We start from the raw sequence: 26183 nt of genomic DNA on the forward strand, positions 1-26183 counted from the left end.
GCCCGGATGTTAATCCAAGAGAAGAGAAGTCAGCACATGTCTGAGTCGGCTTCAACGTCGACCTACCTAGACAGTTTCCGAAATACTTCAATGAAGCATTCGGAGACGCATCAGGAGAGTCAGTCACGCAGCATGTCTGCACGAACCGGCCCTCATGTTATCCAGCAAGCTCCGTATGTGCCCTAACAGCCATACGCGCCATACAGATCTCCATTCATGCAGTTGGCCCCCTTTGGGTGTCAGGCGGCATATCAAGTCCAGCCTATGGACTGGCAGCTCCGGCTGCTAAACCTTGGGGAACAGCCTTCGGCTTTCTCCCGGGAAATAACTGAGGCAACACAGCCGACCAAGGTTTAAAATGTGTTGGTCGGTACCTACGACAGTACCACCAACCCGGAAGACCACCTAATGGCATACACCAACCTCATGTACCTACAGGGGTTAGATAATGCCGCCTGGTGCAGATGCTTCCCGGCTACATTGAAGGGCATAGTTCAACGATGGTTTGGCAACCTGCCAGCCGGGTGCATCAATAACTTCAAGACGTTTGCATACCTGTTTGCGTCCAACTTCTCCATGAACATCCCTGCCAAAAAGACAATTCTCGACCTTGGTGACAAGGAGGGATTTCGGTCCTATGTCAGGCGGTTCAATCTGATGAGAATTCAGATTCAAGGGCTGTCTGAAGAAGTTGCATACACAGACTTTTTCAAGGGTCTGAAGGATGGGTCAACCTTCAAATTTTGACTTGGTCCGCAAGAGGGTTGCTACTCTCCAAGAGGCGCTGATGGAGGCCGAAGCCTATATACAGACGACGGAACTCTATGCCGTCAAGCACTCGTCGGAACCCAAGAGGTCCGATAAGAGAGACAGTCGGCCTACCCAGCCGGCGAAAAAAGAATAAAAGAAAAGAAAAGAAGTCTGGGCAGCAGACCGCATTGGTCAGCCGTCCCAGAAGAAACAAAGAAAATTGGAACCGTCTGTCCCAAAGTACGAGTTCAACAAGGACTACTCCTCCATCCTCATGGAGATAAAAGACTGGTTGACCCTTGAAAAACCGGCTGCAATTAAGAGCTCTGTAAAGAACAGAGACAAGAGCAACTACTGTCAGTTTCATGAGGATGTTGGCCATGACACCAATGGTTGCTATAGCCTTAGGCGGCTATTAGACCGTCTGGCTCATGAGGGGGCTCTGAAGTCCTACCTGGTGAAGTCCAAGGGTAACTCCAAAACCTACAATGGACCACCGTCAAAGAAGCCGGCTGATAGCTCTGAAACTGATGAAGAGTACATCTTCACCATAGCAGGCGGGGGTCCTACCATCCGGGGTACCAAGGATAACATCCGGAAGCTATCCAACCCAGAGGATGAGGGTCAGGCGTCGAAAGACACCTTCCCTGAGGTCTTCATCTCTGAGAAGGATTGGGGTATGGTCAGGCGGCCCCACGATGACCCTATTGTCATTGAATGCAAGGTTGCCAACCAACGAGTTGGCCGAATCTTAATTGATACTGGGAGCTCGTCTGACCTTATCAGCTACCAGTGCTTGACAAAGCTCAAGTACAAGCTTAGCAGTATGCACAAGGCTCCCCACCCCCTAGTCGGCTTTGGGGGTGGAGTGGTGCATCCGGTGGGAAGGATTGACCTACCCATCCGGCTAGGAGAGAAGGGGGAAGGGTGGCACATGGTCGTCAAATTTTTGGTGGTCGAAGAATAGACCGCCTACAATCTCATATTGGGTCGTTCTACCCTCAACGAGTCCAAGTCAGTCATCATCCCATCCCTCATGATGATAAAGTTTGAGAGGGATGACGGGTCTGTCGGTGCCCTGCGCGGGGACCAGAAGACGGTTAGGGAGTGCTACCTCTCAGACGTCAAGCCGACTGCTATTGCAGCCGGCCATAATGAGGAGCCCGTCGACCTTAACGACGAGGAAGTCGTGCCTGCTCCCAAAGCAGCCGGCAAAAAGAGAAAGGCGGACCAATTGGCCCCGCTAGAAAAGAAAAATAGCAATCATTGACCGGGAAAAGGCCGGATGACTCCCGACCCCAGCCGGCTGGTGAGAGCATTGATGTCGTCCTAGACGACAACCGCCCTGACAGAACCGTCAAAGTTGGGACGGTTGCTTTTGTAAAGTTGGGAGCAAACTTGCTCCAACTTCTGAGAGAATTCAAAGGTATTTTCGCCTTTGAAGTGGAGGAGATGCCAGGAATCAGCCCGGATCTAGCCGTCCACAAGTTTGTTGTTGACCCCAAAAAGAAGCCGGTTAGGCAAAAGAAGAGGGATCATGGCGAGGAGAGGTCTCAGGCGGCAGCCGCCGAGGTCAAAAAGCTCCTGGATGCTGGGTTTATTCAGCAATGTCACTACCCGGATTGGGTAGCAAATGTTGTCCTGGTCAAGAAGCCGAATGGTACCTGGGGATGTGTGTAGATTACACAGATCTGAACAAGGCATGTCCGAAGGAAAACTATCCCCTTCCTAAGATCGACAGCCTAGTCGAATCTACAGCCGGCCATGCCTTGATGAGCTTCATGGACGCCTACTCAGGCTTCCATCAGATCCCCTTATGGAAGAAGGATCAGGAGAAGACGGCCTTCGTCACTGATCAGGGGTTGTACTGCTACACGGTGATGCCGTTTGGGTTGAAGAATGCGCCTTCTACCTTCCAACGAATGATTAACACGATTTTCATCAATCAAATCGGAAGAAACGTAGAGGCGTATATTGATGACATGATAGTCAAATCCAAGCTACAGGCGGATCACCTAGCCGACCTCCGAGAAACCTTCACCACCCTCAGGCGGCACAAGGTCATGCTTAATCCGAAGAAGTGTGTTTTTGGTGTTGAGTCTCGGAATTTTCTCGGATTTCTAATTGATCAAAGAGGCATAGATGCCAATCCGGAGAAGGTATAGGCGGTGATTGACATGAAGTCACCCCGCACCGTTAAGGAGACCCAGAAGCTAAACGGTTGCCTGGTGGCATTAGGAGGATTCCTCAGCCGGTCAGGTGACAAGTGCCTTTACTTCTTCCAAGTAATCAGGAAAAGGTCTAGATTTGAATGGGGAGAAGAAGCTGAGGCGGCATTTCAAAGGTTAAAGCAACACTTGCACTCTTTGCCAAGGCTAGTAAGTCCCCTGCCTAAGGAGGCTCTCTACATGTACCTAGCCATCTCAGATCACTCCCTTAGTACTGTTCTCCTTGCTGAGAGAGACGGCAAACAGCTCCCGGTGTATTTCATCAGCCATATACTCAGAATTGCTGAGCTCCAGTACCTAATGATTGAAAAATTTGGGCTGGCTCTTTAAAAAGCAGTCAAGCGGTTGAAGCCCTACTTTCTGGCTCATCCGGTGATTGTCTATACTGATCAGCCACTCAAGCATCCAATGACTACTATAAAGTCATCCGGTAGAATGATCAAGTGGGTTGTTGAAATGCAAAGCCTGGAGATAACTTTCGAACCTAGGCGGGCAGTGAAAGGTCAGGCGTTTTCCGACTTCATTGTTGAAATGACTAGGCCGGCACAGCCAGAGAATGCCGATCAAGTTTGGAAGTTATTTTTAGACGGAAGTTCTACCTTAAACGGCTGTGGTGCATGCATAATTTTCAAATATCCGGAAGGAGACACATACGAGTATGCACTACGGTTCAAGTTTCAAGCTTCAAATAATGAAGCTGAGTATGAGGCCCTGTTAGCCGGTATACGCATGTGTAAGGTGGCAGGGGCAAGAAAGGTTGACGCCTGTTCTGATTCTCAATTGATCGTTAGCCAATTCAATGGTGACTACGAGGCCACCCATCCGGCAATGATCAAATACCTTCAGGCGGTCAAAGATGAGGTGGGGACACTTGACGAATTCCATCTAAGTCAGGTGCCCCGGTCAGAAAACAATCAGGCGAATGCTTTGTCTAAACTGGCCTTATCCGCCACTTGTGATATGCCTAGTTCAGTCTTCTAGGAGGTCATGGAAAAAAGAAGTATTGAACATGATCCCATTGGAGTTCTTGAACGAAGCTCTACCTGGATGGACCCCATCCAGGAATATTTGGTAAACAACACTCTGCCGGATGCTCCTTCAGAAGCGGCGGCACTGAAAAAGTGAGCTCTAAGCTTCGAAATGTACAAGGGGGAACTCTTTAGAAAGGGTTACCTCCAGCCGTTGCTGAAGCGTGTTACCCTAGAAAGGGGAAAAGAGGTGTTAGAGAATCTGCATGCTGGCTTTTGTGCATCACATATAGGTGGCAGGACTCTAGCAAAGAGGGCCAGGCGGCAAGGCTACTTTTGGCCCACCCTTGAGGCAGACGCCATGGAATTGGTGAAGAAATGTAACAAGTGCTAAAGGTTTGGCCGGCTCATACACCGTCCGGCAACAGATCTGACGGCTATCTACAGCCCGGTTCCATTTGCAAAATGGGGCATGGACATCTTAGGTCCCTATACGCCTGCTACAGGCGGTAGAAGATATATTCAAGTGGCTATAGACTACTTCACCAAATGGGTTGAGGCAGAGGCGGTCAAAGGCATCAAGACAAAGGATGTCATCTCCTTCATTTGGAGGAACATCATCACCCGGTTTGGGGTTCCTATGTCTATGGTGTTTGACAACGGTCCTCAGTTTGAAACGCCTGCCCTCGAGAGTTGGCTGGGAGATCAGGGGATCTCACATTGTTTTGCATCCATTGGTCGGCCCCTAGCAAACGATCAAGTTGAAGCCTTTAACAAACTCATCTCAGACGGCATAAAAGAGAAGATTAAAAGAGCTGGCGGTCTTTAGGCGGATGAGTTGCCTCACGTCCTTTGGGCCATCAGAACAATTGAAAAGGGGGCAACCGGTGAAACCCCGTTTCTCATGACATATGGCACTGAAGCCATCCTGCCTATTGAACTTTATGAGCCAACACTCTGAGTCATGCTCTATGATGAAGAGGCTAATTGGGAGGCCATGCGTCTTGCATTGGATTCACTCCCGGAGCGCAGGGGCAACGCCGCCTTGCGTCATTAGATATACCGTCTGATAATGACGACGGTCTGCAACAAAAAAGTACGCAAACGGCCCCTCAAAGTGGGGGACTTTGTGCTATGAAAAATGGAAGCAACCGGTAGGGCGAATGAACAAGGAAAGCTAACCTCAAATTGGGAAGACCCCTAACGGATTTTTGAAGAAGTTAGAGGTGGCACCTACCGCCTGGAAACACCAGATGGCAAGCAGTTAGCCAGAACCTAGAATGTAGATAACTTGAAAAAGTACTACTTCTAAGGAGTTTGTAAATATTTTTGTAAATAGTAAATGAATGAAAACAATACTTTATTTCAGTTCTGTTTTTGTATAAAGTCCTATGTGCAATGCACAACCGAGCACCTTCCAAGTCCTATGTGCAATGCACAGCCGGGCACCTTCTAAGTCCCATGTGCAATGCGCAGTCGGGCACCTTCTAAGTCCCATGTGCAATGCACATTCGAGCACCTTCTAAGTCCCATGTGCAATGCACAGCCGGGCACCTTCTAAGTCCCATGTGCAATGCACAACCGGCCACCTTCCAAGTCCCATTTGCAATGCACAACCGGGCACCTTCCAAGTCCCATGTGCAATGCACAACCGGGCACCTTCTAAGTCCCCTGTGCAATGCACAACCGAACATTTGTTTGCTCAAAATGAGTAAAGGGCTAAGTACCTAACTTAGCTATTCAAAAGGCCCAAGGCCAACACATTTTTAACTACCTGCTCTAGCCAGGATCAGGCCTCCGGCGACACCCATTCGGGTGAATTCGTCGAAGAGAACATCTCCCTTCCGGGTGGTACATTGCTCTATGCGTCATAAACTCGAACGACTTTAACCGGTTAGGTTAAAGATAACCAATGGTCGTTTGAATGACCTATCGCAATCAAGATACACCCGGTTATTTCCCCAAGGAAATACAGACAGTGAATTAATTCTTGTTAAGCAGCCGGCTTTTGGAAAAAAGCATTACAGCCGGCCCCAGCTTCCATACTGAAGTACAACCCTGTTGACTTCAAAATTCACCTGGCTATTGCCCTAAGGCAATACACCCGGTGAATTATAAACATAGATAACAACCGTCTATTTCCTAAAGGCAATATAGCCGGTGAATTGTCATAGATTACACCCCGCTATTGCTTCAACGCAGTGCAGGCGGTAATCTGTATTTTAGCACGTAACCGACTTTTGCCAAAAAGCATTACAGCCGGCTACGATTTCAATAAACCTTGTCGCAAAGCAAGAAATGGTTTGAAATGCATACTTCTGGTCAAAGGCCGCCTGCATGCCACCAACAACAGTCAGGTTCTCAAGCGGTAACCTGCAGCCGGGCAAGCGCGTGACCTGAGTTTGATTTAGCCGGCGCAGTCAGCAGATTCAATCCGGATGATTATGGACAGTTGCCTGCTTAGAGTTGGTAACCATAAGCAAACAACCGTCCAGGGGCAGACAGAGCCTATGCATCCGGTATATAGCAAATTTCATTCACAACAAAATTGCAAAAATTGAAGCAAAAAATGAGCAAAGGCAACCGACACAGTCGGCATATATATATATATATATAAATTAAATTCAAATGTTAACCGGACCCCTGTCCAGGAAAGTGATACAGAAATTCACGACTCATAGGCCGGTAAAAAGAAAAGAATTTTTACATTCTACTACTGTTGCTGCTGTGGCTGCTGCTCCGGCTACTGGCCCTGACCGGCATTAGGGGCATCCTGGGTCTACTGGGGTTGGGTTTCCTTTTCCCCACCCGGCACTTCTTCCTCTGCCTAATCATCCCCTATGTCGGCCCACTTCTCAAAGGGCGTCGGCTGCTTTAGTCCGAGGACTTAAGCATTAAATACCTCTGTTGCGTATTTGTACCTCAAGTCGAAGAAGGCATAGTCGGTGTCCGGATGGATCATGGACCATGCCATCTTCATGCGTGCTTCACAATCACGCTCATTCTCGGTCACCAGCCGGGTCTGCTCAGTCGACAGCTGGTCCTAAGCTTCCTTCTTGGACTTAACCAGCTCGTTCTTGGTTTTTTCCAACTCCTCCCTCAGCCGGGTGACCTCATCCTTCAACCCGACTCTCTCCTTCTCCGCATCTTTCAGAGCCAGGATGTCGGCTTTGAGCTGGTCAATCTGGAGCTGCCGGTTGGCAGCAGTCTGATAGGCGGTATCGGTAGTAACTGTCAGCTCCCAGATGAGTTCCTCCCGTTTCATCTCCCGGGCTTTAGTTTGAATTTCAAGCATAAGGGAGTTATAATGACAGACATTTATTAATTCGGCTGCCCGTTTCTGGGCATCCCTTACCTCCTCTTGCTTCTTTTGCAAGGGGGTTTTTAACCCATCCACCCTTAGAAGCGCTTGCAGAGACAGCCTAAAAAGAAGTCAGTTTCAGTCATAAGTAAACCGACAACTAGCAATCTTGCACAAAAATACCCCATCCGGTAAATAAGCAAATTGCACAAAAGTACCCCATTCGGTAACTTACCTCGGCCAACAGTGAGGTGATCCGGTCAAGGTTGACCTGGTTGATACTCGGCACAGCCTCCCTCTCAGACCGGGTTAGGGTCCTTAGCATTCTCTTGGCGTAGTTTTGCATATCCGGCCAACGAGAAGTTGTATCTGCATCATGAGAGATATCGGTTAAGTGTTGGGAATAAACGGCTCCTATATTCAGTCGGTTGCCGACAGAGTCCCCTGACTGAGAAGCATGAGACTTGACTCAAACTGGCCTAAGCGGCCAGGGGGTCAAAAGTGAAGTCCATACTTTAGTTATAAGGAGCCGCACCCGGCTAGAAGGATCTTAAGCCCAGGCTTTGCAGACTTTTGTCTGCGGTTGTAGGCCTTTCAAGAGCCGGTGCCCTGCTGGCTGAATTTGGTGCAAGGCCGCTTGAGACCCTTCGCCTCTGCGAAGCCGGCTGAGGGAGTTCCTCCCCCGACCTCCTTACCATTTGCCTTAAGGAGCGAGGAATGTTCTGGCTCCCCGTCTGTAAAAAATATCAAAGCTCGAGTTAGAATCAAATTATTTACAAGGCATACAGACGGCATGAGATCGGCCGGTTTTTTCCCCACTAGCTCAGGCCGCAAGTTGGGCCCGCTTCTGTTCGAGTTGCTCTTTCCTAATCTCAGCGGCTGACCTAGCCAGAGTTTTTTCAGGAGGAGTCATCTCGAGCCCTTTCTCTGCAAAATAACAAAAGGAAAATGTTAACAGCATTCAAACACCATACAGGCAGTATAAATTGCCGGTTAAGCAGTAAACCTTTGTCCCAAAAGGTACTGAGACCGCCTCGTCTTTGAACCAGTCCGGATGAGGGACCCAGAATTTAGGGACAATGATTTGTGTCCCATCATCCAGTGGCTATGTAATTTTCTTAAACAGCCCCGGCTCCATAATGGCATCCCAAGCCGCAGCCGGCACTCTTGGGGGGGCGCATTTCTTTCCCAGCAGGACCGGGTTCTTGTTGTAACGGCGCATCTGGTGATTAGCAGTCGTAGATGGGGAAGAGACGAAATAAAACTTGCTCTTCCAGCTAATCCACTTGGAGGGCTTCTCCAAGGTCATCATATATTCCGGATGCGTGGTGAGTGTGTACCATGCATTCCAGCCGCATGGAGCACGGCTCAAGTAGTGCATATGCGCGAACGCCTCCTAGTTAGGTATCACGTCCTGCATCTCGCAGGCGGATATGTATCCAATGATGTTCACCCAAGAGTTGGGTGTGAGCTGCCAGACACCAAGGTCGTAACCTCGTAGAATGGCTTTAATTGTTCTGTGGAGGGGAAACCAGAGGCCGGCTTTAAATGCCGCCTCATAGCAGCCGAAATAATTGTCGGCATGCTTCAGGTTGTCTTCCCAGACGACGGTTGCGGTTGCAGGCGGGACGCCAACCTCCTAGCCGGCCCCTACCGAGCGCTTCTCCAAAAATGCCTGGAGTGTTGCGTTTAACGTCACAACATCTCGGGCGCTCATGTGCGCCTCCATTGGATTAGTTATCGAAGGCCAATTATATGCCTCCTCATTATCTTGAGGGGCATCCAGTGTCATGGTAGACTCAGTAGATCCGGCTTCTTGATCGGTTTCCTCATCGCTTGAGCTCCCGGATTCTTCAAGAATATCATCACCGGGCGTACTCGGGACGCCCGGTTGGTCAAAAGGAACATCTTCAACCGGAGTTCCGGCTGAATCATCTGATTGGTACTCGGAGTCAACAACCGTTTTCCTTGTCCGAGCCATTCTGTCCTGCACATGAACAGAGACGGTCGGATTCGTAGAAGAGTAAGGGTGGTCCACACATCCCGAGACGGCATCCCTAGTCCTAGATTCAGCCGTATCTGGTGACCGGTTGAAAACTGCCCTAGGCCGTGCCGTGTGTGTATTGGGAGAGTCCATTATTCTCTAACAACCTATACAACCGGTAATCTCAAAAGGGTTACAAGGGGGCAAAGGTGATACCTTGAATATGTGAAGACGTCTAAAGAAGACTTGGCTGAGTTTCCAAAGTGTGGTTTGAAGATGCCACAGGCAGAGAAGTCCGTTTGCGTTTGAAAATCTGAAGCACAAAGACAAACAGTCAGGCATTTTGGAGGAAAATCACCCAAAGATACCCCAGACGGTATCAGAGGAATTTGCTCAAAGATACCCCAGGCGGTATCAAGGAAGCTTGCCCAAAGATCACCAAGACGGCATAAAGGCCGGCTGAGGGTCTAATGAATTGGGTTGCAAAGCATTGTTCAAAGACCCCCCAGGCGGTATCGATGAAGATTGCTCAAAAGCCCCCCAGACGGCGATAAGACCGGCTGAGGGTCTTATGAATGCAAATTGGAAAAAAAAAAAAAAAAAAAAAAAGCAAATGAGAATGAAAATTACTTAGAAATGTCCCAGGCGGAACACTTCCGGCTGAGGGTCCATTGAATGGTTAAAAAGAACTTCTCAAAAGATACCTCAAACAGGTATCCAGGAAGAGTTACTCAAAGACCCCCCAGACGACATAAGTCCGGCTGAGGGTACGATGGATCCAAGTTTTGAAGAGCAGTTGCTTGAAGATACCCCAGACGGTTCATAACCGTCTGTGGGTCTGGTTTTGAAGAGCAATTGTCTGAAGATACCTCAGACGGTCCAAAACCGTCTGTGGGTCTAGATTTGGAGATCCTTTGTTTGAGGGTATCCCAGACGGTCCCTAACCGTCTGTGGGTCTATGAAATGCAAGTTGAGCAACTGTTTGAAGATGACCGAGGCAGAATAATTCCGGCTGAGGGCCTATTGAATGCAAAAAGATACTACTGTCTGAAGATGCCCTAGACGGTATGTAACCGTCTGTGGGTCCATTGAATCCATCCCATTGAAGACAGTAGTTCAGAGATGCCGCAGGCGGTATCTCACCGTCTGTGGGCCTTTGGAATTCATTTTTGGAAAGTCCATGGGTTTAAGATACCCCAGACGTTCCAAATCGTCTGTGGGTCTACCAAATGCAAGACATGAAAGAAAGAGCTTAAGGTGCCCCAGATAAGACCGTCTGAGGTTATACTTAAATCAAGAGAAAATCAAGAGTCAGACGGTACCTAAATGAGTTGATTGAAGACACACTCAACCGAAGCTGGTTGCACAATTAAGCAGCCGATATCAGAGCTCTCAAGAAAATTTTTGCAAAATTTGTAAAGTGAAGAGGAGAGAGGGGGTGCGTCCCTTTTTATAGACGAGCCCAGAAAGTGAATCGCCACCTTCTGCCTCAACTTTTCAAAATTCGAATCCAAGAGAGAGGCGGGAAGCAAATCAACCGTCGCCTCCCCTGTGCTTGACACTTGTCACAGGTGACACGTGGCTATGCCACGTCACACCTGTGAGGGGCAAATATTTAGGGTAAAAATACCCTATGCCACGTGGCCCAATAAGGGGCTGACACGTGTCAACCTCGTAGAGGCCCAAGGCGATCCAATCGGAGGATGCCACGTGGCATTGTACCCCCAATGGGGGAGCAAATTCTCATCTGCTATAAATAGGAGAAATTCCTCATTTATTAGATATTCACAAATACAAACACAAACCCGAGCAATATTAATTGCGGAATCTCTGTAAATTAGTGAGAAAAAACCTATTTACTTTCCGCACGTTTACCCATCCGGAATCATACTAAATTGATCGTCGGAGGCAGAACTCCACCAAATCGGAGTTTCGTTGTTTTGCAGGTACAGACGTCAGGCGCGCATACTCAGTATTGTAACTCTCCCGAGGGACTCCAAAAACACCCAAAACATGTATCAATCAGAAAAGTTACCTCCGGTCACCATTTCAGTCCCTTAATTGCTTTAGCCTAAACATCAGTACCTTAGTTACAACTAAATCAATACTTCAGTAACTTGTATTTATAATTACTCAAGTTAAAAGGTACTTTGTGCTTTTTTTATTTTTTGTCTAATATATGCGTATGAAGTACGAAAGTATTTATTAAATTAAATTATGAACTTAGGATAGCTTACAAAATCTAGCCGCTCTCCTATCTCTTTTTCTTGTATTTTATTTCATTTATTAATTTATCTCTAAAATAGGGGACTTTTATATTCTATTGATATATCCTTGTGCTAGGAGATATACATTTGTGTGTAACTTTTGTGACATACTGCTTATTTCAACATAACTAATTGCCTAACACATTAACTGAATATATATTTACCTAAAAACAATGACCCACCATAAATAATTACTCAGAATCATAAATATACACACACCAATTTTATAATCATTTAATTAAACAATAAAACACTTAGCCTAAAATCATAACTATATTTAATTTCTTTGAATACCATAACTAAATATTACATCAAAATCACAACTAATACTATATTCAAAAGTCAAAACCCTAACCATGCATCAACCCCAAAACTGTAACTAATAGCCAAAACCATAACTATCAACTTAATAATCATAATTATATGGCCATGAAAATTAACATAATTATTTACCCGAAAATTACAACTAATAAACAAAAAACTTTAACTAATGACTATTAATAATCTAAAAAAGTAACTAAACTACTTACCCAAATTCACAATTAAGCTAAAATTTAACTATTAACCTAAAATAAATAACAACTACTAGAAACTGTAACTATTAACCTCCACCGCCATTCGTGTTGTTGGCCGTTGTTGTTGACAGTTTAAGAGGGGGGAAAGAAAGAACAAAATATGAAGTATAGAGTTTAAATGGTATCATTCAACATGAAAACTCTAGATGATGTAGAGTTTTGATGATCCAATTTTTCCTCAAAGACAAAAAAATGAAACTTAACAGTAACCTAAAATAATTCAAATTATTTGATTGAGAAAAAGTCGAACAAGAATAATAGGACGAAGTGGTGGAGTGGCGGTGGAGATGGTGAGGATGAACATATTTCCAAGCTCGCCAAATTTCTTGATGATCCGATCCGCCTATAACCCGTTGTTGGGAGTATTTTTTAGACAAAAATCATGTGAGTGAGAGAGGAGACTATTTATTTGATGATCGAAGGTGGATGAAGAGAGAGAAAGTGGGATTTTTTTTTATGCAAACGAGGGGCTAAGCCCTAAAACAAAGAAAAATAAACAAACTAAGAAGCTATAAAATGTGGCCAATCCGCTGCGACTATATCTTTATATATGGTTCTCCCTAATTCTAAAGGTAAACCGGGTTTGAATGAGTTCCATCTTCGCAAGTTGATTTATTATAGCATTTGTCAACTAGTCTACATCCCTGTTACCCTCAAGATAAACATGCACAATAAACCTCCCAATCATTTGCTTCTATTCATTTGACGACAATTGTTGATAAGATGAACACAACACTCCCCTTTACAAAGCTCCAAACTTTGTAAGGCTTAATATATATAGGAAAGGTTATGTGAAATGGTAGAGGAAGCTTAGGTAGTCTTAAGTTATAAGACCGTCTAATTAAAATTGGTAAATAAATGATTATCGATTATGTATGTACTGTAATACTCTTTCTTGTTGATGGTAGTTAATGAATTTGAGAAGTCATTATTCTTCCTATCTTTTAGTTATATTATTTAAATTTTTTTTTAAATCTTACAATAAATTCAAATTTAATCACAAAAAAGAAAGGAAGAGATCTAATGTTTTTATTAAGATTTAAAAGTTTTTGGTTCATGCTTTCCAAAGCAAAATTTTAAACATTAATATCTACAAATACCAATAAGTAAAAATTGTAAAATGTTGATACTTGAAAATACATCATATAAACTAAGATGAACATAATCAAATACAAGTAAGACCTTATATGATATATTTTTCTTAATGAGGAATCATCAAAAACTAGAATCCTACTCATGGTGACCTGGTTATTCAAATTGGTTCAGCTAAAGAAATAAATAAGTATATAAAGAGAGTGTTCAAGTTTATCTTCATGATAACAAATTTTGTGTATCTAATGGCACTATCGTAAATTATTGTAGTTGGAAATATAATCGTGCTACATATACATTTTTCGTTCGGTTTTGGGCTATCCAGTTGTAAAGGTGAATAAACTAACGGAATTAACTTTATATGTAGACACTGTAATTACCATCTTCTTCTTCCTTGGCGTTAACTCCATTGAAGGATCTCGAGCTTTCCTCCACCTCTACCTTCATCTTCTTCATCCTCGATAATCCACCCTCCGATCCATCGACATGCCCACCACCATTTCCGGCGGTTTCGCCACCGAATTAAACAAAAACCCTAAGGAAAAAGGGAGAAATTAAGGGTAAGGTCATTTCTAAAGACTAAGGGTGATGTTTACCTCCATTGAAGTTTCCCCTAAGCTTGTCTTACTTCATCGAAGTTTTTGAAATTTCCAATGAAGCTCTTGAATTCAAGTTCCTCCATTAACGACTTTTTCGAGATTGACGGTGTTAAATTTTGTTATATGAACTTACCCATACTTACATACGCAAATGAGCAATTATACTTTAAGATACGCTTGAAGTTTATCATAAAGATAAACTTGTATTTTCTAAATTCAAATAATCTTAGCCTCTTATGAAGCCTTTAGTCCATATATAATTGCTTTTTGCAATATAAATTAGTTAACCCACTTTATCAATAGGAAAAATTGATATTAATAATCCCAATTTTGTTCCATTTTCATTTAATAATCCCAACTTTGGAGGGTGTTTTCTTTCTTCAATTCCAGTGACCGGTTACCTGTTGGATGGATTTTTTTATTTTTTTTCTTTAAATGACACATGTCGCAAATTAATTGGTTTGAAACAAATTTAAAAACAAAAAAAAAAAACCACCAGCCAAACCCCAAATTATGACCACCCAAACCTTTACGTCAGCGGCTGCCACTATTCCCCCTTCCCCTATGCCGATTTCCCCCTCCCCCGCACCGATGATGCGACCCACCTCTCATAGCCCTCCTTCCCTCGTTTTTCGACTCTCCCCACCATCGAATCTCCCTTGAAACAATCGAACTCCCTTAAAACCACCTCCCACACTCCCGAAAACCCCCAAAAACCCCTCCCCCACCATAAAAAACCCTAGCCGCTAGGGTTACGGGGTGGGGGGAAGGGCGATTTGGGGTTTTTGAGAGTGGGGGAGGGTTTTGCTTGGTGGTTGCGTGGGGGGAATGGCAGTAAGATTAGGGGATAGGGGAAATCGGCGACGCCGGCAGTGGGAGAGGGGCGGTTGGCTGGCGCAGAATAAGCAACAATCTGGGCAACGAACTGGTGTTAAGGTGGGCTGATGGGGGAAGAGGAGAGGAGCTAGTGTTCTCTAATTTTTGGGTTTTGTTTTAAGTTTTTTTTTTAATTTTTTGGACCAATCAGGACTTGACAAGTGTCAAATAACCTGACATAATAGGTCATTGACTTTTGTTGACCGATTTGGGGTTAAAGAAAATAAACAGTCCCCAAAATTGAGATTATTCTATAATAATTCAAAGTTGGGATTACTAAAAGAAAATGGAGTAAAATTGGGATTATTAATATCAATTTTTTTTTTATTAATATTCATGAATTATGACTTCACACTAGATAGTAATATCAGTTTTTCATTAATACTCGTATCAAAATTAAGATTATTCTAAAATAATTCAAAAATTGAAATTATTAAAAGAAAATGAAGTAAAATTAGGATTATTTTCCCTTTCATTGAAATCTCATAAAAAATATTGTGGTATTAATTAGTTTGGCATTATCAATTCATTTGGCTAATCAAACTCTAGATAAAATTTGAGAGAGTGCGCTTTGGCCATTGGAGCACTTGACATTCGTGTCAGCCGCCTCATTACTCAACAGTAATGTGAACCTGAGAAGATTCCAGTGTTATATTTACTCATTTATTTTTTATTGAAGGGTGGGTCTGACTTTTGGCGGCCAAGTGGAAGACAAGTCACATTATTTTTCAAAATGTTCACAATATGACAGTAGTACATCCGACATCCGATAAAATTGGAACGATATAGGAATATATTATCATGATGCAGACTAGCAGCCGTCACAATCAGCTAAATTTAGAAATTACACTTTTTAAAATTATACTCCATTCATTTCATTATTTTTAGGAGTTTATTAATGATTATTTTATACTCCTTCTGTTTCAAAATATTTTTTATTCCTTTTTTTTATATTTACGTGTCAACACCACTTTACGTAGTCAACTCTTGATCTTTTAACATAGTCCTTTTTCCTTTGTTATTTTTCCGCTATATGACAAAAGCAAAGTCACAATTGACTATTAAAAAAAATAAGGTACTCCGTACATGTTTAGTTTTACGATATTATTTACAAATTTAAGTTAATTATTAGCTTTTGTGATTCATAGTTATTATAAAATATAGCAATGTGAGATCTTATTAAATCATCTTAATGTATACTTTGTATAATAATGTGTACTTCTGTTTTTATAGTAACAAATTTTTAGAATTTTTACTAGTAAGTAGAGAAATTAATAATCATTGAATTTGTACATTGTCAAACGTAACAAAATAAAAGAAAAAAAAAGTGGAAAAGTTTTTTGTTTCTTTTTTTTTTTAACGAGATGAAAGAGGAAATGCTCTGTCTTTTTTTCTTTTTTCTTTTGCACCATGGACACTTTTATGTCAAATGGTGCTAAAAATAAGTGAGCAAGGAGTATATTGCTTGTTGGTTCACTTTTAAGTGGTCTCCTCCAAAACGAGAAAGCCAAAAAGAAAGTACGGGTCAACATATATGTGGTCCGGGCAATGTCTTGAGCATCTACGTTTAATCAGGGGCGGACCCAGTTAAGTGACATGGGGGGACAGCTGTCCCCCCAATTTAAAAAAAAATTAAAAAAAAGTAAAAAAAAACAAAAAAACAAAATGCTGGATATGAACGGATGAAACGAAGAACTGAAGCTGCGCTGCTCCATCTTCACTCCTCCAATTCGCCACTGCCTCTACTCCTCGTCTCCTCTAGTAGATCGACGACCTCCGTTCTTCGCTGCCGCACTGCGACGCTGCCTCGCTAGTCCAGCCTCCACCGCCCTCCAGTACTGCTGTAATTGTGTGATTGACCGTCCTCGGTGGCTCGGTCAGTTGGTCCTCTGTCCTCACCAGTCACCACTTCACTAGCTGCGCCGCGTGCGCACTTCCTCATGCCCTCATCGTCCGACCGTCGAGCCTCGGCCGTTTTCGCTCCATCAAATCCATCAATGGTATGTCTTGTTAACCCTAATTCGAAATCCCTAATTTGAAATCCCCAATTGTTATTCCTAATTTCCAGATTTTTGTTGAATTATTGTTAATTTTAATTGCAATCTTTGTTGAATTTTAATTTAATTGCAATTTTAATCTTAGGTTTTATTATTATGCAATGATGTGGATTGTGGAAATCGATATATATTTTTCAATTTAATTAGGAAATGTCAAATGATTCACCTAATTCAAACAAATCCAAGGCTACTAGAAAACAACCCGATCTTCGGCAATTCATGTTTAAAAGAAAGAAACTCCATGAAAAATGAGTCCAATAACTCCCCTTCATTAAGCTCCCCTCAAAGTCAAGAAAATGATATGGAAATGGGTGGTTCAAGTACTAGTAATGTACCATTGGAGGAAGATTTGGTATACGATGTTGAACTTCTTCCTCATGATCCGGGAAAAAGAATAAACATAATGGATTACCCCGCAAATGAACGAAATGCAGTTAGGAGGGGTTATATTCTTAAAAAACCTTGCCAACCAAAAACTCATGACTTTCCTCAAAGACAAGTGTCTGGTTTATGTCGCTTTAGTATTCATTGGTTCAAGAAATGGGATTGGCTTGAGTATAGTATTGAAAAAGATGCCACATTTTGTTTTGTATGTTACTTGTTCAAGAACGAAGTTGATAGTTATTCGGGGGGTGATGCATTTGTTGATGGAGGGTTTAGGGCATGGAATAAACCGGAAAGATTTGAGAAGCATGTGGGTGGAATTAACAGTGCTCATAATCTTGCTTATGAGAAATATGTGAATTTAAGAGATGGAAAAAAAAAATCAATCTTGAATGTGTTTGCCAATGCAAGTGAGGTGATTAAAAGTGAATATTTTATTCGCTTGAATGCATCTTTAACTTGTTTAAGATTTCTTTTGGGGCAAGGTTTGACATTTCGTGGACATGATGAAAGCGGGGAGTCATATAATAGGGGTAATTTCCTTGAGCTTTTGAAATGGTTAGGAGAAAAGGTTGAGGAAGTAAGACAACATACTCTTGAAAATGCACCTAAAAATTGTCAAATGATTTCCCCTTCTATTCAAAAGGAATATTATTAATTGTTGTGCCAAAGAAATAACTAGGTGCATAATAGAAGAAGTTGGTGATGATTACTTTGTCATATTAGCCGATGAGTCAAGTGATGTGTCCCAAAAAGAACAACTAGCTCTTGTTTTGCGCTTTGTTAATAGAGATAGTGGAAAGGTAATGGAGCGATTTTTAGGCATTGTTCATGTTGGTAATACTATCGCTTTAACTCTTAAAGATGCAATCATGTCTTTACTTGTTGAACATTCATTGAGTCCGTCTATGATAAGAGGGAAAGGGTACGATGGAGCTAGCAACATGAAAGGTGAAATAAATGGTCTTAAGACTTTGATTATGAATGATACTCCAAGTGCCTACTACATTCATCATTTTGAATTGTATGACTAAGTATTTTTTTTATTTTGAAATTTTAATATTAAGTATTAACCAATTTGTGTGTTTGAGTTTTTTTTTTTTAATTTTTTATTTTTTGTTAAGCTTTTTGTAAGTTAAGCATTTTGTCCCCCCAAGTTGAAAATCCTGGCTCCCCACTGCGTTTAATATCATATTGTAACGAATAAACATGTCAAAAAGCAAAGGTTAGGGATTTTTCTTAGTTGTTTGATTATTATTTTGAAAGCTTTTACTTCCCATATTGTACGAAGTATTTATTTTGACTTATGTTTTAAAGTAACCTTTTGGGGATATTTGTACTAGGAGAAAAATAATATGTATCATTGTATGGTATTATCATTTCATCCAAAGATCTAGATGTTCAATAATTATTGATTATTGAATAGGAAAATATGGTATTTTATGGCATATGATTTTATGAAACATAATAACAAATTTACCTTTTTTTTTCTCTTATTAGGTGAATTTGCTAAAGTTATTTTATCAAAAGTTAACATTATTATAGTGCAATCACGACCAATGTTTGACAATTATCAATCGATAAGAAAATCAACTTTAAAAATTACTAAGGAAAAACGACAATTATCAATCAATAAGAAAATCACCTTAAGAATTACTAAGGAAAAACGCTCGCATAATCCAAGTTAAAAATTTCAGTGAAGTAAGAAATTTTAACTAATAGATAGCTAAAATGGTTAGAATTCTTATTAATATAATCCAGCTTTGCTTGATATTAAGATCAAACCTAGACAACTTTATTACTTTCACAACTAACATCTACTATCCAGTATCCAAACAACTACAGCTATCTTAAAAGAGCGGTGTAAGAAATATTCTCTCATATTGGGGTTGATAAGCGAGCTTTCTACTTAAATTCTAGGGAGATGCATGCATACATGCAAACCTATCAAATCATACTACTTGTTTCTTAAATGTTGGTTATATTCATTCAAATGTACCAAATGTTTGTTTAGTTAACATTGCAATAATACATGGGAAGTAGAAACTCATGTAAAGTGAAAAGCTTGACGAGAAGTTGTTTGGTTGAAAAAAAATATATAGAAAATTTAGCTTCATATAAAATCAGTTCTACTTCCCACATTATAGAGGGAGTTGTTACCTTAGCCCTCTAGCATAAATGAAATTTCCAGTTCATAATCAACCAAAAAATTTAATATATTTCTCATGAATTGGAAATTCAATGGGCAAATAAACACCCTAGAAGTTGCTATCATATTAATTTTTTAGAGAATTTACCAACAAATATTAATGGGTTGACTTGGAGTTGATCCTAGCCCTAAGAGCATTCCTACCATGATGTAAACTTTTATACAATGACTCTCTCTCTCTCTTATCGTCTTGCATGCTCATCTACATACCAAATTTTCTTTTTTCGCCATGTACCCACTCATGGTATAATTTTTTTTTTTTTTTTTTTTGTGCCATCTCTCTTAATAGAATAAACTGTTATTGGCTTGCACACATACATATGGGAACACTAAATGTTTGTACATGTAACTCGATAAAAGTTGTTTATTAGAGTCTAATAAAGTGTTTAGAAATACTCTCTCGTGTGTGTTTTTTTTTTTTAAAAAAATTAATGTAGAACATTTATATATATTTTTTGGGAAGCATAATATATGCTTCAACATTCCTAATTCATGATATTAATAGGAGTATTATATTTGTTTTTAAATTTTCTAAAAGTAATTAAAGATGTTACACAAACTATTGTGTCATTTCAGCCTGATTAAATGTTTCGTCAGTCCAGCGGGTTTTTGCTTTATACCAAGTATCGCTCTCATCGGCTTCGTTGTTATTGGCGGTGGTACAATTTATCTTTGATAGAGGATAAGTTGGATGATACCTTTATAACAGGATGTGATATTATGTATATCAGCCAACAAAAGGAACATATCAGCTAACAAATGAAGCATATCAGCCAACAAAAGGAACATATCAGCCAACAAAAGATAGATATCAACTACAGATTGAACATATCAGCCAACAAATGAAGCATATCAGCCAACAAATAAAGCATATCAGCCAACAAAAGGGATGAAATCAACAAACAAAAGCAACAGGTAAGCCAACATATTGTACTTATCCTCTATCAAATAATATATATCCTCCAACAAGCTTTACGTATCTTCTATTAAGTAACACATATCCTCCAACAAATTGTACATATTCTCTATCAAATATTACATATCCTCCATCAAATACTACATATCCTTTAATAAACTATACGTATCCTCTATCAACTAACACATATCCTCCACCAAATACTACATCATATCCTCTAACAAACTGTACGTATCCTCTATTAAAGATAAATTGTACATATCTTCCATCAAATACTACATATCCTATGACAAACCATATATATCCTACAACAAACTGTACATATCCTTTATCAAATAACACATATCCTCCAACAAATTGTACATGTCTTTTATCAAATAATACATATCCTATATCAAACACTGTATATAATATATACTTGACGCACGAATTGTTTGGTTTAACTTGACGCAACCAATACCTTCTCAAGATGTTAATAGTGTAAGTTGTGCATGAATGCATGATCAAACATAAAACTCTAATTATTCAAATTTTATTACTTGTTTAAAAAAAAAGGAAGAAGTAAGCAACTAGCATGTTATATAGGTAGTGCGCATGTCAAACATCATAATCATAAGTTAGAATTGAATAATTGAAGAATTGATGAAGGCGAAGAATATGTTGAGATTCGCATTTCACGCATTCCATTGAGACTAGCTATAGGCAATTTTTATCGGCATCATTTTATTTTTTTAATTATTATTATATATTTATTTTTTTTTGTGTGTTTAAACTTTAGGCGACACCTATCTTATGAGAATTTTGGGAAGAATAGAAGAGATAAGCTTTAACAAAATGGTAAAAACTAAAAAGTTAGGTACGTACTCTTTTGTCAATTTCATACGATTTTTGTGGATCACGAGAAAGTGGTGATGCTAACTCCTCCACCAAAGCTTTTATATGTCCACCATTTCTCACGGTTAGCTCTTGGGACTTGGCTAATGGCTATTGCTTACTATTCTCTTGCATTAGTTTACAAGTCCGATTTAATAATCACGTTAATAATTAATTTAAGCTATTAACACGACAATTAATTTCAGAAAAATGAAGTATTACTCGTAATACATAAATCATTCATGATACATACAGGCTACAACCTGTATGGTTGTATGACTACATATAAGGATAAAAGAAACGAAAATGGGATCATCTATCCGTTTTGGTCTTTACAATGTAAAGAGCAAAAAATAAGTAACTTCTAAAGACCCTTGTATATATATAGAAGAACCAACAGCAAGCAAAAGGACATCATCCACACACAAAGAAATACAGAACCAATAATTTTCTTAACTTCTAGCGTATTCTTTAGTCTCGAGGCTTAGCAGCCTAGATTAGTTTAGCGAAGTGTACATCTTCCATGTATTAAACTCTTAAACTTTCCTCAATTGTAGCGACAATGATGGAGGCGATCATTTTTCTATCTTAATGTCTAAGTCTAACAATTGTCCATCTTGAACCTATCTTTTCATAATGTTTGTGTATGCTACTTTGAGTTGAATGTAGTATCTCTTGTATGGTTTTATATTGTTATTGTTAGATTGTGAAACTCCATAATCGGGGAGTATTCTATTGATCAATATTTATAGGGTTTACAATATGTACGACAGTCCTAACTGTGTCAGGAAACCTGTCAAATATGATGATATTTACATAAAAAGATATCCTAAGCCTATGAGGAGAATATTCAAGGAATATTCTGTATTACACTCCCGCAGTCATAGCGGGAGGAGGTCGTATGCTAAGATTGGATCTAAAATCCAAAAATAAATCTCGAGGCAAGCCTTTCATCATGAAAATATCTGCAAACTGGTACTGTGAAGGAACATGCATGTAGTACTCGAATTTGTCCCAAGGCAACCTTCTCAAAACAAAGTGTATGTCTAACTCAACATGTTTCGTGCGTTGGTGTTGGACTAGGTTTGTAGACAAATAAAATGCACTAATTTTATCACAATAAACAGCAGTGGCCTATCAGAGAAGACAATGTAGCTCAAGTAAGAGATTATGGAGCCAACAAGTCTCCTAGACAACATTAGCTACGCCTCGGTATTCTGCCTCTGCACTAGACTTAGACCATGTATGCTGACGTTTCGACGACCTAGAAATAAGATTATCACCCAAAAAACAACAATAATTAAAAGTCGAACGATGAGTGTCTGGGCAACCTGCCCAATCAGCATCAGTATAAGTAATCAACCGTGTAGTAGCAGACGAATATAGATGTAACCCATGATCAATGGTTCCCTGAACATAAAGCAGGATACGATGTAATGCAACTAATTTAAGGTGTGACTCTCGAGGATCGTGCATACCTGTTGTACCGCAAAGCAATATCAGGGCAAGTAGAAGTGAGGTACTGTAGAGCACCTGCAAGGCTACGTTATTTAGTTGAATCCCGAACAGGCGGACTGGAATCTAGGCTAAGTTTAGACTTAACCTCCACAGGCGTAGCGGCAGGTTTACAATCACCCATACCTGCCCGCTTAAGAATTTCCTGTGCATACTTCTTTTGAGAAAGAAGCATATAATTAGATAGTCTGCGAGTCATAGAGATGCCTAAAAAATAACTCAAAGGCCCCAAATCAGACATAGGAAACTCAGACTTCAACTGAGTAATCATCTTTTCACGTAACCCCTTAGAGGAAGTAGTCAGAACAATATCATTAACATAGAGAAGTAAGTAAGTAAGCAAGATCATTACCGTGACGATAAGCAAGTAAAGAGCGATGTATCACTCTTAGGCCATGTTTAGTTCACCTTATTTTTACTTATCTGAACTTATCTGATCTGGTCTGGTCTGATATGATCTTATCTGATCTTGTCTGATCTAATCTGATCTAATCTGGTCTGATTTGACCAAACTTTGACCTTAAGTGTACGATAATCCATAAGGAAAAAATATATCAAGTGGGATCTTGTTAGATTCGTAATAATGTGTATTTTATTAATATGTAATTTTCATAATTTTTTTAATTACGAAATTAAAGATATTTAGCGATAAAAAATTGCACATAAAACGATGATCTGATCTGAACTTATTTTTTCTAATCTGATTGAACTTATTTTTTTTGAAATAAGTAAAAAAAAGTTGAACTAGACAAGGCCTTAGCAATGACAAGCCCCATTTTCAACAAAAAAAATTAGCAAACCTTTTATACCAAGTTCTAGGAGCTTGTTTGAGACCATATAATGCTTTTCGAAGCAAACAAACATAATCTGGAACCCGTTAATCAACAAAACCAGGTGGTTGATGCATATATACGGTCTCTTGTAAGTTACCATGAAGGAATGCATTTTTCACATCTAGCTAGTTGATATATAGACCACTTCCGAGCCATAGCCAAACTGAGAACTGTACGAATAGTCGCCGGTTTTACAACCGGACTAAACGTCTCATCACAATCTACACCCTTTATTTTCCTGCGACCTGCCATCACAAACAAGACGAGCTTTGTGCCTTTCAAGGTCACCATTAGAATTTTCTTTGTGTCTCCATATCCGCATACAATTTACAACATTCACCCCCGTAGGCCTAGGTATCAGATCCCAAGTCCCTGTATCAACCAAAGCACTATATTCATCTTGCATCGTCGCATTCCAATTTGGGTCAGCCAAAGCTTGTTTATGAGATTTTGGCAATGGAGATCGGTGTGGTGCTGGACTATTTGTTTGAACTGTTATACTACCCCTTCTTTGAACATTGCCTTGGTGGTAAAGTTTTATTAAGATTACTCATATATATAATTTAAACCAATGTCAAATTGTGTGAGTATTATGTATTTCACCAGTGGCAAATCCAGGAATTCTAAGTAGGGGTAGCATAGAATAATAAGGAAAAAAAAAATTAGAAAAAAGTTCTATGTTATATACTAGTATTATTGTTTAATAATTAGCCTTTAAATTTTAAAAATTCATTTTGGTGGATAAACTTTCGTTTCACAAATATGGAATAAATTATATTCTAATTATCAATATGATCAAATTAAAAAGTACACCATAGGCTTAATAGTTTACTTTTGTATGTATTCCGAATGTACTATTCATAAGGTTAAATACTATATATATGGTAATTTATATTAGTATATTATAAATAAAAAGAAAATATAAAACTATAAAATTATTTTATTTACTCCTTATAAATTATTGATTTACTTATATGAAACTAAATAATAAATATATTACTTACCAAATATAAATCTGCATTGAAAAATGCAATAAAAATGGAAAGAATTTCATCAATAAAGGTGTTTTTAAGAATCATAAGTTACTCATTTCATTTTTTTAATTGTTACGTTTGGTATCATATATGGTGATTTAAAAATAATTAAAGTATAAGTATATACATTTTATAATTTAAATATAATAGATTCTACTACTTTATAATTTTTTTATAACTAAAATGAGGGTCTTTCAAAAAATATAAATTATGTACAAAAATAAGTAAAAAGTAATTTGTTTCAATTATTTTTTATTTAAAAAAAAAAACAAGAACCTAAGGGTTCGTTTGGCATCATTGTGGTTTTTTGGTTTTTGGTTTTTGGTTTTTTTGTTTTTTGTTTTTTAAAATCATATGATATATGTCATATAATGAATAAAAAATTAGTCAAACTTTTTAAAATCATGATAATTTTGAAAACTGACAATAGAAAAGTGGAAACACCTTTTTCTTGTTTCCTGTTTTTGGTTTTTTGTTTTCAAAAAAACTGAAAACTAAAAACAAAAAACAATGCCAAACAAGCCCTAAGAGACATGTTTTATATATAACAGGTCTCTTTTATTTTAACATGGAAAGCAACCAAAACTTAAGAGACCTGTTTTATATATAACTGGTCTCTTTTATTTTAACATGGAAAGCAGCATCCTCTAAGAGACCGGTTATTTAACTTGTCTCTTTGAACTACTTTATTTATATATTTTTTAAGGTTGTGCCTTCGTGGGTTCGCCACTGTATCCCACAGTGAAAGATAAGTCAAGAGCTTTCACATTATAACTCAATTAAGTGGAATAATTTTCTTTTTATTGCCAATTGATTTTAGAATGGAACCTCGCTTTGGACTCTATTGATTAATTAGTAGGTTTCTCTCTCTTGTGTTGATCTCCTTCATTTGTTAGTACAAACTGATATCAGACACCATCTATGTTAGAGATTGTGTCAATAACCTATTAATTTTAAGATAAAACCTCAGTTAGGGCTCTATTAATGAGCTTCTCCCCATCTCAATTAGGGCTCTAATCCCCACCCCCCACCCCCCCCCCCCCCCCCCCCATGTTTCTGTTACAACACAAAAGGAAAATGAAGTAGAGAACTTTGAGAGGAATCCATGTTTCTCATTCTTAAAAAATTATTTTCACCCAACCCATTCAACTTATGTAATGCGAGAACCAACCAATAACTATCTTTCTATCGTACTTATTTTCCACCATCTACCAAAAACCTTATACAGAGTACCACTTTACCATCTGCTCTTAATATGCGTGTCCAAACTTAAGAGGACAATTATCCTGAATTCGGCGAAAATACAAGTACACTCTATAAGAAGAACCGAAGAAGAGTCTACTTATAGTCCATGCACCGTGCCGGGTTAATCATACCACTGCACCTCCCACAAGTCGTTCATGGCTTTTTCCAAGTCTCCAAGTAGGAGCATGCGTTACAAATTACTTGTACATGTTAGGTGAAATTTTAGCGTCAAAACTTAAAAGAGACAAAGATGAAGGCAAAAAAGAAGAGAAGGACCACCACCTAGATGGGGCACCACACGGCCCACACCACTACGGCACTAATCAATGCATTGTGCTGTGAATCACACATCATTCAGATTCAGCAGCCTAAGTGTATATGAGACGTTAAATAAGTATGAGACTAAAAGTCTTATTTTATTAATACCAACATTTATTTAATCCAATCACCTTATACTATTATTAAACTTGTACTGTA

The 26183-nt window shown here is 39.7% G+C and overlaps 2 protein-coding genes across 2 annotated transcripts; one reads left to right on the forward strand and one right to left on the reverse strand.

The window, feature by feature from the left end:
* Window positions 1–17004: 17004 nt before the first annotated feature.
* On the forward strand, window positions 17005–18115 carry LOC110729437 (zinc finger MYM-type protein 1-like). The gene is made up of 2 exons (XM_021909173.1): window positions 17005–17639; window positions 17764–18115. The coding sequence occupies exons 1-2, from the start codon at window positions 17005–17007 to the stop codon at window positions 18113–18115; spliced, it is 987 nt and encodes a 328-aa protein (XP_021764865.1).
* Window positions 18116–22267: 4152 nt separating this feature from the next.
* Window positions 22268–22943, reverse strand: LOC110729438 (uncharacterized mitochondrial protein AtMg00810-like). The gene is made up of 2 exons (XM_021909174.1): window positions 22721–22943; window positions 22268–22557 (listed from the first exon to the last, which is right to left on the reverse strand). Exons 1-2 carry the CDS (start codon window positions 22941–22943, stop codon window positions 22268–22270), a joined length of 513 nt encoding a protein of 170 aa, XP_021764866.1.
* Between the last annotated feature and the right edge of the window lie 3240 nt (window positions 22944–26183).

This window comes from Chenopodium quinoa, unplaced genomic scaffold (assembly GCF_001683475.1).
Source record: "Chenopodium quinoa cultivar QQ74 unplaced genomic scaffold, ASM168347v1, whole genome shotgun sequence".
NCBI lineage: Eukaryota > Viridiplantae > Streptophyta > Magnoliopsida > Caryophyllales > Amaranthaceae > Chenopodium > Chenopodium quinoa.